General features: G+C 36.1%; 1 protein-coding gene across 37 annotated transcripts in view; it reads right to left on the bottom strand.

Annotated features, from left to right (window-relative positions):
- Positions 1 to 13,723, bottom strand: part of KCNMA1 (potassium calcium-activated channel subfamily M alpha 1) — a 462,597-nt gene that overhangs the window by 94,012 nt on the left and 354,862 nt on the right. For 18 of the 37 annotated variants that reach the window (XM_027649631.1, XM_027649640.1, XM_027649656.1 and 15 more), the window contains one exon: positions 10,689 to 10,765. In XM_027649631.1, coding sequence (XP_027505432.1) covers positions 10,689 to 10,765 — 77 coding nt within the window. Of the gene's footprint in view, positions 1 to 1,122; positions 1,297 to 7,156; positions 7,166 to 10,688; positions 10,766 to 13,723 lie in introns of all 37 variants that reach the window. The other 19 variants (XM_027649629.1, XM_027649636.1, XM_027649639.1 and 16 more) reach the window with 3 other exon arrangements.

The following is a 13,723-nucleotide window of genomic DNA, read 5'->3' as shown; positions in this document are numbered from 1 at the left end:
TACACAAAGCATCAAAAGACAACCAGATGCATAATCTATTAACTACATTATAGCCTTCATAGTGGAAGGCACTTTTGTACTTAATGACTTGTAATGTAAAGCGGACATGGTTCCTGATCAAAACTCCAAAAACTTCTCATAGATGTATTTGAATAACTTTATAGTTTTCTTCGCCATTTGGATAGGGAAAGGAAAACAGTTCCTGTCCCAAGACATAGTTTTGCCTGTTATGAATGACTAAAGAGGACAAGAAAATGAAAACGAAAAAATCATTTTGTTTAACAATCTTCCTCAATTAGTGACATCACACTGATAAACCAAGCTTTGGAATTCCTACAGTTCACTCAAAGAATTAATGGCTATGCAGAATTGTTCTAAGCTCTCTGTTTTCTCCCTCTCAGCTCTGATCTTTCAAAAGAGCTTTTGTGGCATATTTCAGATAGTTACTATCTTATGGGACAGATTCTACAGTTAATTTCAAAACGTTTGTACCAGGGATTTCTATCAGGCCAGTCCTCCTAAAAAAACACTACAAAAAGTACAACCATTTTTACTAATATTTCTGTGGTTTCAGTATTACATGGAAGGTTCTGCCTTATTGAGAATAAAGGGCTACACACAAAACTAAAGATAATAACAGCAGTACAGGATAGAATTCCACCTACTATAGTTCAGCTACTACCTTGAATCCTGTATATTTATTCACTGCCAATTGTACAGTGCTCTAGTACCACCATTATTAGAGCTAGCTACCTGCTTAGCAACAGTCAAATATTTAGACACAGGCCTGTTCCTCCACTGAAGCACTTATTTTTTAATTAATGACAATTTGTACTGTAGGGATTAAATAAAAAAGATGTCACCAAACTGCACTACTAAGGTCCTGCAAAGTATTGCAAGAGGATGCTTTATAAAGAGCACACAAAGCAAAATAATGAATTAAATTTTCTGTATTAAAAATAAATTAAAACATAAAGACAGAACTGTAATCAAATTTGGGGTCGGTTTTTTAAAAAGCATCAGCCCAGTAAAATTCACAGAACTACAATGTACGACACAAGACGGGGATGATACCACAGACACCACAGACATGGAACAGCATGTGTTGGTGTTAAAACTTACAGGCACGTAAACTGGTGGAGCAATCATTAACAGAGACAGAAGAAAGTGGGAAGGCTCTCTCAAGGGTGTCCATGTTACTATGTACACTGCCTGACATGCAAGAGCAGTCACGCTCAGAGCGTCCGCAATCAAAACAACATGCCAGTTTCATTCTCTTGTAGATGGACATCTTGGCTATAACCATGTGTTGGATGGGAGGAGAGGAAGAGCAGCAGGTTAATGGCAAGGTTATATATATAACAAGGCAGCTGGAAGGTAATTTAAGGGATTCAATACAGGCCTTAGTTAATGTTAACAGTCTTGACCCAGGAAAAAAAAATGCAATGAGATTATTGATAACGCTTTGGCTGTACATTAAAAGTAGGGCAAAAGATAAATTGCTCTTTATTTCTGTTCAGTCTTGTAGGGTGACCGCAGTCACGGGGAAGAATTACTGTTTACAGTCAAGTGTTTGGATCCAAATAGAACATAGTAAAAGCACAGAATCCTAAGAATATACTTTCTCCTTGGCACAATTAATACTATAGGGTTTAAATGAAAAAAGAGTTGCTAATCCATTAGATACTTTTGCTGTATCCTTTTTCCTGCAAAAATTTGATATTTTTTTTCTATGAATATATATATGTATGTATACACACACAAAAACACACATACACATAAATTCTTACATACACACGCTCACACGCACATATACATTATACACTTACACACATATAGATACATATATATAAATATATTTATTCTTAAATATATGATAATAATTCCCCTGTATTAAACTGTGCCAAGGAACTCCTTTATTGCAATAAATTACACATCACTAAAGAGTTACAAGATGTTCATAAACTTTTCTGAAAAATTTATTTTGCTTACATTATATCTTCAGGAATTAAAATTAACTCTTGACAGAATACCAAAATTTGCCCATATAAGAGACACAACTAATAATGGTAAATATGCTTACATTAAGATCAGTTCACAAATAAGGCATCACCAAAAGCACATAGAGCATTGGTCCACTGAAACATGCTGAATCAATCATTGGCATGTTTTCTGCTCTGGATTCAAAAGTCAAACAATAATCAAATAACTGAATGTAGAATTAGGCACTAATTCCAAAACAAGGGGCAGGTTAGCTAAAACATTTTTATCCTTCAGTCATCCGAACGTCCTTGTTATGTATTTCTAGAAATATACAGCATCCTATTTCATAAATGTATGTATAAATATCATTAAATTTTGTATGTTATTGGAATCACAGATTGTTTAAATCTGAAGAAATCCAAAGGCCACTTAGATTGTTTCACATGGTGCACTGAACCAACACTTTTGGTAATGGTTTAGATTGAACTGACTCAATTATACTAAAAACAAAACAACATTGACAGGCAAAAACAAAACCTTAAAAGCAAATGCAGAAAAAAGGTAATGTTTCTCCGGCCTGTACCTTCAGTTTAGGATGGGGTTTTTTGCATTATGTAAATGACATTAAATTTAAAATAATTTATCTTTTTTTTTCCAGTTTCTTAATCCCACAGTCACCAGGAAAGAGGGATTGAAATCACTCAAATGGGTCAAGTCCTGTTCTAAGGCCTTGATGACTTGCCATATAGTATACTTGTCAAGCAAGGGTAACATTATGATTGTGGAAAACAGGCATTGAGGGAGATGAATGAGTGATCTCTTCAGCAGCGACTCCATTCCTCTAAAACTTTGCTCACATGACTACTAATGCCATGTTCTTTTAGCATCCTAGTAGAGTTATCTTACAGCTGTTCAGAAAGTCATCATGCAGCATCAGGCTTGTTCATTGCATGGTACATCATTCCTCAGAGTTTGGATTTTAAATAAGAAGGTTTCCGCTGCAGCTTTTGATGCATACACATTCAAACTACACAGAAAATTCAAAACAGCATTTGTTTTCCCATGGTTTCCTCTGTCTAACTCTTCCCAACACATTCTTTAAAGTTGTGAAGTCGGACAGCAAAAGAAAAGTGAAATAAGTTACCAAAAGTGTGGAAGTCTTTCCAGTATGCCTATTTTATTTTTTAAGGAAATTAAAGAAAAATAAAGGGCATTTGTGAAACAGTAACAGTAGGTGAGGTAAAAGGCAGGCCCATTTTCCTTTAATTATAGCTGTTTTGAAGGATGTTTTCTAATCAAACGCTGTAGCAAAGCACACTGAAATTCTCAACTGCTGTGTCATTGGTTAGTAACAGTCCCTGGTTTTCATTTACTTGTAGTCATATCTTGTCAACAGTCAATAATAGGATAGGACACATTTATGAAAATTAAAAAGAAATCATCCTTAAGGGCAAAGAAAGCTGGGAAGGACAACTTTTTGTATCATTTTAATCAGACTTAAACCAATAAAGTGGGAAATTTAAGGCCTTCTGCTCAATAGGGGAAGGACACCATGGAGATTCTCAAAAGCAATGCCCTTCAGGGACTGTTTTTAACTATTACTGTCAGTTGTTCTGGAGATCATGCATCATTTGAATATTTCACATCATTGACATGCAGGAAACAGGCTTGGACCTGGAAATATAAGTAGCAGAAAGGACTTTCTATAAGGGTTTCGACCAGTATATAAGCAACTGCATATCAGAGCAATAACTTTTGGAAAGAAAACATGCTGTTACTCTTCATTCCTCTTATACAGTCAGTTACATTCATACCAAATACACTACTTATTTTAAATAAAACAAAACACGTACTATTAGTAGGGATGACTAGAGACAAGATCAAAGATGAGACAGAAATGATTTCAAATGGTTCAGCCACACACACACCATTTTCTATAAAACTTCCATAAACATTAACAAAAAATGGAAATCATCAGAGAGACAGGGGGACCTTCAGAACAGCCTTTGGGTGAGTGTTAAATTCATCTGACACCTGTAGAACCTGCATAAGAGTCAACTAATTTCTATGCCTAGAAGTGTTATGGGTGTTGAATAGAACCGTTATTTGTTACTGGTGAAAGTGTAACTTGGGACAAAAAGGAAACTACTTCCCTATTTTCAAGTGTATAATAAATGTTAAAAAATAGGAACAGATCCTTCTACTTAATATAATGACAATAACACAGTACTTCTAAAACTAATTAGTAAAAATATCAGGGAAAGTTTTCATGGACATAAAGATAAGACTGCTTAAATAATTTACTAAGAAAACAAGGCATATCTGAACTACTCACTGACTCATTAAGAGCAAAAAGACAGCAAAATTTCTTTCAATTACTTATAAAGTAAATAAATACATTTAGAACTTTTTTTTTTCCAATTTTTCTTAGAAGGTAGTAGCCTTCCATTCTAATAAAGAAGGAATGTGCCCTAGATGTCTACGCTTTGGGTAGTACCTTACTTTCTCAACTCAAAAAGTCCAGTTCAAATGTCTAGATTGTCTGGATCTGAGGTGTTACTTAGAGTTCACAAACAGTAATGGGAAATATTTCCAGCTGCAAAAATAAGCAAAGGAAACTGCAGATTATTCTCTACCTAAGATGTCAAGGAACAGCTCTTTTTTTTAAAAAAAAAAAAAATGCAAGCAGAACAAAGTGTCCCTTCATCTCTGCTGATTTTTTTTTTTGTTTTAACCACAGAGTCTACCCCATCCTCGTAATCCTCCCGTCACTACGGCAGTTTCCCCTGACCTCAGCAGTAACAAGAGTGGATCTCTGAGGACATCTAGTGGATCTCGATGAGGTAGCAGCTGGTTAAGAGGAAGTGGAGGTTTCTTGACCAGCAAATGGTATATAAAGGTCCCACTACACTTCAGAATTGAAATGCACAGTGCCATTTCAATTCACCAAGTTCTCATGATCCAAACTACGCATAAAATATCAGCAGCATTAAAGGACGACCAGACTGGCCTGATCATCTCTCAGTGATGCTGGTTTTAGTATCATGAGACTGGAATACACACAGGACTTCTCCAGTACAGTTTCAGTTTCCCGAAAAATACAGCAGCATATTTGTGAGAATTTATTTTCACTTAACACAACAGGCAAAGCTATCTCTCTGTTATTTAATTTTACAAGACAACTTCAAGACTAGCAAGTGAGCATCTTCACTGTCTTGTGATTTTTGCAATGAAAAGCAACTGGTTACTTGTTTGCTCCAATTCAAAAGGTGCTGTTCTTTGTCAAAACTGTAAAAAACACCAAGAGACCTGAGTGGACATTTTGCCCTATTTTAGTTGCTAGAAGAATGGCTCATGGGTTTTGATGTAATGGCACATTTATAGACCAATTCATTTTAATTTTCAAATCTGATCATGACCTTTCATTACCTTAAAGAAGACTCTCAGCCAATGTACTCTCAAAGATAACCACTGAACAAACTGAAGCTATTGGGGAAATGGAAAAAAACCAAATCAAAGCTACACGACCTTTACAATTCTTTCGTAGCATAAAGAACTCCTTTATTTGTTTATTTATTGCTATTTAAACTATTTTCTCTAGTTCAGAAAGTCCTCAATATAGAAACATGTTTTAAATAAATACATTGTTCCAAATAAATCCAAATTACTTCCACTATTTTGCCTCAAAGTTAATAGGATTCATCATTTTATCCATAGAAATGAGTTTATTTCTGGCTTATTACTGATTCTTATCATGCTGATCTGTTTCATAATCTGTTTTTTTTCTGCTGCCCCATCTTCTGCTGTACCATTTGATAGGCTATAAACAGATCTTTGGAAAAATTTCTATTCTCTCCTTGAACTCCTTCTTCCATAACAGGATCTCAATCCTTTAGAGTAGTTTGCAGGCACCACAATAAGATAAATAGAAAATAATAGTAATCATAATGCAAGCCATCGCAATTTCAAGACAGCCAGCACTTTATCATGCAATGCCAGGAGCATAAATTTTTCCTTGATTCTTTGCAAGATCCCATGGTGTGTACAGCTGAGAGGGGAAAAAATATCTCAATCCTGATTAAGACCTGAAGTGTGTTCACACAATAAATCCAGTATATCTGGTAAAATGTTGAAGAAGTCTCACAGCCTCACTTACTTAGAATAGCTGCAGTTACACGGTATGGTTACAGCCTCAATCTGGTACAGTAATGCCACACTGCAACTATGAGATACTTGATGCCCTGTGCTGTTTGAAAGAACAAGTCCATATAATCTCAACACTGCCCTATAACCAGTACATTTCTTTGCAGCAAACTCTTTCCATGTCCCAAATGCTATGTTTATTTAAACCATCACAAGTGTACACACTAAAAAGTGGCTGATGAGAACCTTCATAGATTCTGTACACTTTAAAGTGGTATGACCTAGATTGGCATGAAGTGGTCTATAAAGTCCTATTCTATATATAATAATAATAATGTAAAACTTTACAGCTAAGGTTTTGAAAAGTTAGTGTGCGTCTACTTATGCAATTAATTTCCAAACCAGCAAGCTCAGGAAAATAATCACTGTAGCTTGTTTCCTGTTGAAGATATCTCTGGATTTAGAGAATAAAAGTTAGCCACACAGTTAATTCATTGTCTAGTTTTCCCCCATCAGCTTTTTTTTCTATTCTACCAATGGGGAGAAAGAAGTTAGATAAGGACAGCAAAAGACTGCTGTGTTGCTCTTTGTGTCAGCTATGCAGTGGAAAGGACAAAGTACCAAAAAATTGAACAAGGGTCTGACAATTAATTGAATTGTACTTAACCAGGCTAGCAGTGCTATAGTGGCAGTTACCCCAACCTAACCAATATCCCTAAGAATTCATGAGATATCTCTAGAATAATTTCAAGAAAATACTATTCCCAAGATCTCATTTTCAAATAGGGATAAAAAAATAAGTGTGTGGAAAAAAGGGGTAAATAGGTAGAAGAGGGGAAAACTGCTGTATTTTCTTCAATGTCACCCTAATCTCCATTGGTGTAAACAATGAGAAACTTGTGGGTATGACATCACTGCTACATGCAACATAAATAAAAAAAAGAACCAAAATACTGAACAAAAATACTCTCTGCTAGAGAAAGACAGGTTGGACCGCACTCTGGGCTACAGGGAACCCATTTTTACTCACAATAGATCACTATCAGTGTGCAGTTAAAATATAGTAGGGGCCGTGTTCCAAGGCAGCAAGAGGAAAAATAAATCAAAAGTTTGTCAATTGTCATAGATTACAAGAAATTCCTTCAAACACATCAATGTACACATGATATGTCCCCTCTGGGGTTCAACCCCCACCGTTCACAGCAAGCATTGTCACTGGAAAAAATATATAGAGAATTAGACCATAGCTGTTGCACAGAATGAAAGAAACAGGAGGAATAGGTCATCCAGTTTAGAGATTTCATCCCAGCGTGGCTGTATTTTATATAAATATATACATATATTTGGCCTCTTGCTGCAAAAACTACAGTTAAATGAAATAGAAAGAGATTGAAAACATTGAAAAAAAATTAACAATCTGTGAATAAAATTTCCACACAAGGATTTCTTTGGACAATGTGACATCAGCATTCATATGTTATTCAGGGAGTGGATGGATAAGGAGAAAAGGATGGCAAGAAAACTGCAAAAGGAAAGCAAGATTACATTAATTATCCCTAGCCTTGTAGAAATGTACTGATCTGCCCTGAATTATTAACATTAGGCCTAACAAGTTTGGACAAATGGCTATGTAGGTCAGACTCACGTTTAGACCCCAACAATATCACAAGCTAATGTTCAGAAAGTATCTAAATTGAAGTGCAACCTCAGATGCATTATTAAAGAATGTGGGTTTTAAGTGTCATGGGAAGCTGCATTAATTAATGCCACCATAATTAAGTTTTCCATGTAAAGATATTCTTTCACGTTTAATTCACCTGAATGTGTCAATATTTTTACATACAACCTTTCATTTAATCTTACACATTTTCCACATTCAGCTGCCTCTAATTATTATGTTACTCACTAATTAAAATACATATTTAACATATAGGACTACACGGATGCATTTGTGACTGTATGAAGTGTCTTTGAAAACCAAATTGACATATTAGTTGTTGACAGATCAGTTAACAGTTTTCTAACTCAATAGGGAAAGAGTTTTCTCAATTTATCCTTTGTTTTGGTTAGACTGCATTTTTAAGAACGATGATTTGTGCGGCTTAAAGATGGATAACATAGTTAAGGTTTTTCAAAAGTGATTAGTGATTTGAAAGCTAAAATATTTTATGTGAATAACAGGCTCCACTAAAGACTTACCTTAAAAAAAAACCCAAAAGAAAGCCCAAAAAAACAGGTCCCATAAAAGGGACCTCAAGATCTTCAATAAAATTTGAGAACCAAAAATCACTAATTACTGTTGAAATTTTTCATTTAAATTTTCTGTTTACTGATAGTACTTTAAAAGTGAAGCAACTGTATTATTTCTAATACTTGTGATCATGGCCCTAAGAGAAAGTTGTTCTCAGGTGTACTAAGGGCTGCTTGCTACCACAGTACCTGTGACCCTATCTGTGTCTAGGAAATGGGAGGAGAGAGGGCAGATTGAGGGAGAGGGAAGACAATGAAAGGGAAATTTAAGATTTTACTCTCACTGACCACGTTTTTTCTCCATTTTCATCTGACTCAGAGGATTCCCTCCTTAGCATTCAGTGCTTACTGTGCCAGCTCTGACAGCTGCCTCCTTCTTCTGCCTCACTAACTCCATCATTTTGTTTATTCATCTGTCCAACACCCTTTCATTTATTGGACTGATGTGTGACCATGCCATTTGTAACATTTCCTATTGCTACTCACAGAAGTTGTTACTCTTGCTTCTCCATGGCCTTACTGCTGGTAATATTTCCATTGTGTTGGCTGCGTTTCAGGATACTCTGTCTCCTTCCAGGCTTCCTAGTTTTGAGGAGGTTACCCTGATTCTCATTAATATACAAAAAAGGGCTCTTGCCCTTTACAGTATTAATTCATGATTCCTATCTTCTAAGAAATGACAATGAAAATTTTAGATCTCATATTAAACTGACAGATTTTGGGGATTTTTTTTTTTTTTTTTTTTTTTAGCAGAACATGTTTAAAAAGCATACATTATGTGAAGGAAGAGTAGAGAAGAAAATACAAATAAAATAGGTCTTTTTTTTTTTTTTTTCCCTGACAGAACCAGATAAAATTAAACAGGTAACATATTTCTCTTTAACTGTTGAGTAATTTGGAAAAAAGATTTTGTTTGAGAGCTACAGGCACCCTGAGGCATCTGTAACTGGCTTTACCAGAACTTACTCAGCAGACTCATTGGCTTTGGCAGCAGTTCAAAGGTCACATTCTCACATGGATAAACTGTTCTTGAACAATTTTTTTCCAATATGTTAGGCAATGCATACATTCCTTCCACATCAGGCATGCTTTCCATGTGCTTTGCTCTCCTTGTGGCTACTGGGAAGATGAATATCATTTTCTGTCAGTGTTTCAGCTGCTTTCTCTCAATTATACTGTTGTTCCACACTCCAGGTTTTTTTGGAGACAGGAGTTTTTTTAAAAAAACTCCAGTGACATATTTTTTTTTTTTAAATCATCTTCAAGAATTCATCCACTTCAGGCACTCCGTAAAGGCAGAGAATGTCCAGTTCAGGCTTCTTCTGTCCTCCAAAACAGCGCACTGACTCAAACTATAAGTAAGAGGGCTTTTTCCCTTTTGAAAATAGTGGCAAAACAGACATGATCAAACTCTTCTGAGATCTTTCAATTTACCTAATCAGTACTTTTGAAATGAATGATCTTTTTTATGGCAGAATACCATAGAATGCACATAAATATTCATATATCCATTCAGGAATGAATCCCTAAATCATTTTTCTATCAGTATTACAAATATGCATGGGTCAAACACATCTTTGGCCAAAATGTGGTTGTGATAGTTCCTGGAAAATAATTTCAAAGTATAGATAGGTAAAATGCTAATTGCTACATATTTATAAAAATTCAGATGCAAAGTCTGGTCTCAATTCCAAAACTCAATTATTTCTTCATGAAAAAACTGTCCAAACAATTTAAGAACTTACCTAAACTTAATATTAGCTTTACAGCTAAAAGGATATATATAAGAGGCACTAATATTTAATTTCTTCCAGACAACCCTTTCCTCCACTAAAACTGTTCACTTATTTAAAAAATGTTTTATTTTAATGGCTATATGATATAATAGAATTCCCTAGTTGCTTCTTTTACAGAATCATGTTCAGCAAGACAGACAGAAGTTCTTTACTGTAAAGAAAACTATTGAAATACTGGATTTTTGTATGTTATGAATGATAGCAAAACTTCACCATTGGCTAATTCTCAACTCAGAAACCTACACAATCAGATCTAGTTTGTCTTAATTCTTCAGGTTTTGCTAGCTGTGACCCTTAAGTGATTTTTTAATGAAGACATAGGTGTGTGAGTGGTGTGAAATGTAATAAAGACATAGAGACTTCCGAAATGCAAATGGCACTTACTGTGTTGCTGTGCATTTATTTCTTAGTTTTTCTGTACCACTGAGCAAAACATGTAAACACATGTATAGGTATTCTTCAGGGCTGAACAGTTCATGAAAAGGAGAGGAAGGGAGTGATAGAAATATTACTTACGCCGTTTGCAGCCACATTTTTTTATCCTTTTGGGATCCGTGATGTCATCATGACAGGCCTTGCAGTAAAAATATGCCCTGGAGAGAGAGAATGGGAAAACCGACACATTTCTTAATCCATATAAATGAAATTAGTCCCACATTTCCTCTTGTTGCAGTGAAAAATTAATGAAATATGCCAACACTAATTTCCTTTAATCTTTGAAAAGGTTTAGACATTTTAAGTAGGAAATGTTTGCTGTGATACCATTAATTTTAAACATAAGACTCCAAATTAGTGTTTCTTTTAATATACTTTTATTTGAAAAGTAATTGGAAGAAGGGATATTAATTATGACACAGTGTATTTCTCTTTCATCTTAGAAAAAAGAGCATCCAATGCCCTTTGTCACAAAAAGAAATACATATAATGAATTTTCTGTTCTTATGAGCTATACGAGGGTGGGGTTTTTTAAAGACTGTCTAGTACCCTAGCCCAGTTCTTCAGGCTGGTCACAAGTAGGAGTTCATTTTAGTTACACTGAAACTGCAATGAGATCACTGTGACATTAAATATCAGACATGTTATTTGCAAAAAAATAACAAACAAACAAACAAACCCAAAACCAAATCAGAAAGGGAAAATCTACTCCAAATAAGTTCCTAAAGGAACAACTAAATAACATCTAAATCTTGATTCAGACTACTGTGAGATGAATCCCATGACTGGATTGTGACTATTGGTGGCTACAGGTTGTTCAGAAGAGACAGGAAAGGAAGGAGAGGTGGAGGGGTTGCCTTCCACATCAAGACAGGGATTAAGTGTGAAAAGTTGTCTCTGAAAAACAGCCATGAGCAGGTTGAAAGTCTGTGGGTAAAAATCTGAGACAAAGGTAGCAAAGGGAACTTCATGGTTAGGGTCTATAACATGGGTCTATCAATCCAGGCTGGGGGACGAAAAGATCAAGTGTAGCCCTGCTGAGAAGGACTTAGGGGTGCTGCTGGATGAGACACTGGACATGAGCTGGCAATGTGCACTTGCAGCCCAGAAAGCCAATCATATGCTGGGTTGCATCAAAAGAAGCGTGGGCAGCAGCTCAAGGGAGGTGATTCCATCCCTCTACTCTGGTGAGACCCCACCTGGAGCACTGCATCCAGCTCTGGGGTCCCATGCATAGGATGAACACTGACCTGTTCTAGTGAGTCCAGAGAAGGCCACCAAATTGATCAGTGCTGGAGCACCTCTCCTATGAGGAAAGGCTGAGAGAATTGGGGTTTTTTTCCAACCTGGAGAAGGCTTTGGGGTGACCTAATTGCAGCCTTCCAATACCTGTAGGGAACTTACAGGAAAGATGGGACAAGACTATTTACAAGGGCATGTAGTGACAGGACAAGGGGGAATGGGTTTATATTGATAACAGTAGGTTTAGATTAGGTATTAGGAAAAAATTCTTGACTGCGAGGGTGGTGAGGTACTGGAACAGGTTGTGCAGGGAAGCTGTAATGCCCCATCCCTGGAGGTGTTCAAGGCCAGGTTGGATGGGGCTTTGAGCAACTGGGACTAGTTGAAGGTGTCCCTGCCCACAACAGGGGGGTTGGACCTAGATGATCTTCAAGGTTGCCCTCCAACTCAAACCATTCTATGATTCTACGATTCTATTTTTTTTGTCCTTCATATCTAAATAAAGAAGAACCATTTTGGTTTTGAACAGACAAAAGCAAAAATTTAAAATAAGAATATGCAATTAACAAGATGAACTATCTAGGTTTCTATTTAACATTTTTGCTCACGGACTTCTACTCTTCTATCAAATGGCTCACCACTAGGTAAAGCACAAGGAGAACTAAGACAGAGGGAAAGGATAAACTTTTTACTTTATATAAGATTTTTAAAAAAATTCCAATTTAATAAATATGTATCAGAGTGCCCACAGGAGATTTTAATCATGCCTGTCAAGTCAACATATCATGTAAGGCTGCTATGACACATTTCATGAGGATCACATACACAGTTGGCCTCTAGCTAGACAGATACAGTTTAGCAGGATTCTTGCTGGCATAACAAATTAAACATACTTTCTTAACCTGCTTATTTCCCTGTACTTGTCCATGCTCAGCATAGGTCAGCTCCCTGCCTATCATCCCGACCCCCCTCATTGCATACTTCTCAATATAATTTTTGGCAGTAAGAAGCAAAGCTGCCACTTTGAGACCACCCATAGGTTTTGCTGACAGTACTGGATGGTTGGATTGCTACAACAGTAGGGAGGTCTCTGAAACAGAACAATCTACAGTCCAAAATATAAAAGGAACAATAAACAATACTAATACACAGTCTCTGATTAAACACATCCTTTGGCACTGCAGCTAGGATGATCACTACTATTTCTTCTAAATTAAGTAGAGTGTGGCCACCACAGGTAGAACTATAATAAAGGAAATGGTCAGAGATATAAACTAGATACCTAATTTAAATAGTTAAAAATTTGTCTAAGTAATTTTACACCTCTGAAATATGACCCTGGTAGTTAAGTGGCCCATCAGGAGAAAGAAAGCAGGTCTAGCATACAAGATATGAACCAGGGAATACAAATATAAATTGCAGTGAAACCTCACTGAATGTTATTAACACTTCTAAAATCAATATAGCATGAAACTGCTGATGGAAGATACAAGTCCTAAACGTAGCACACTTAATTTCTCTAAGAAAATTCCAGGAAGATTACTCTTTCAGGCTGTGACATCGCCTTATTTCTAAAACGCAAAATGTAAAATGAAAAAGCCTTCTCTAAGCATTTGTATACTTTGCTGCAAAAAGTTTCTGGTCTTCAAGATATTCACATTCCACCAGAAAGTAAACAAACTACCTCCAAGGAAATGAGAATAAAATATGTTTCAAACCATGGGTTGATGCCAAGAAATAAGTCGGGAAGAGAAAAATTCCTCAAATTTTTACCCCAATTTCTCCCCAGTCCAGCTGTAAGCCCCTTTATTGAACAAGAATTAACCACCACAAATATTACCTCACAAACCTCATGACATGCACCGGACATAGGC

The sequence above is a fragment of the Corapipo altera genome, unplaced genomic scaffold (genome assembly GCF_003945725.1).
Source record: "Corapipo altera isolate COAL_440 unplaced genomic scaffold, ASM394572v1 53, whole genome shotgun sequence".
Lineage (NCBI taxonomy): Eukaryota > Metazoa > Chordata > Aves > Passeriformes > Pipridae > Corapipo > Corapipo altera.
Note: the sequence above shows the minus strand (reverse complement) of the source record. Positions and strands in the feature narration are given on the sequence as shown.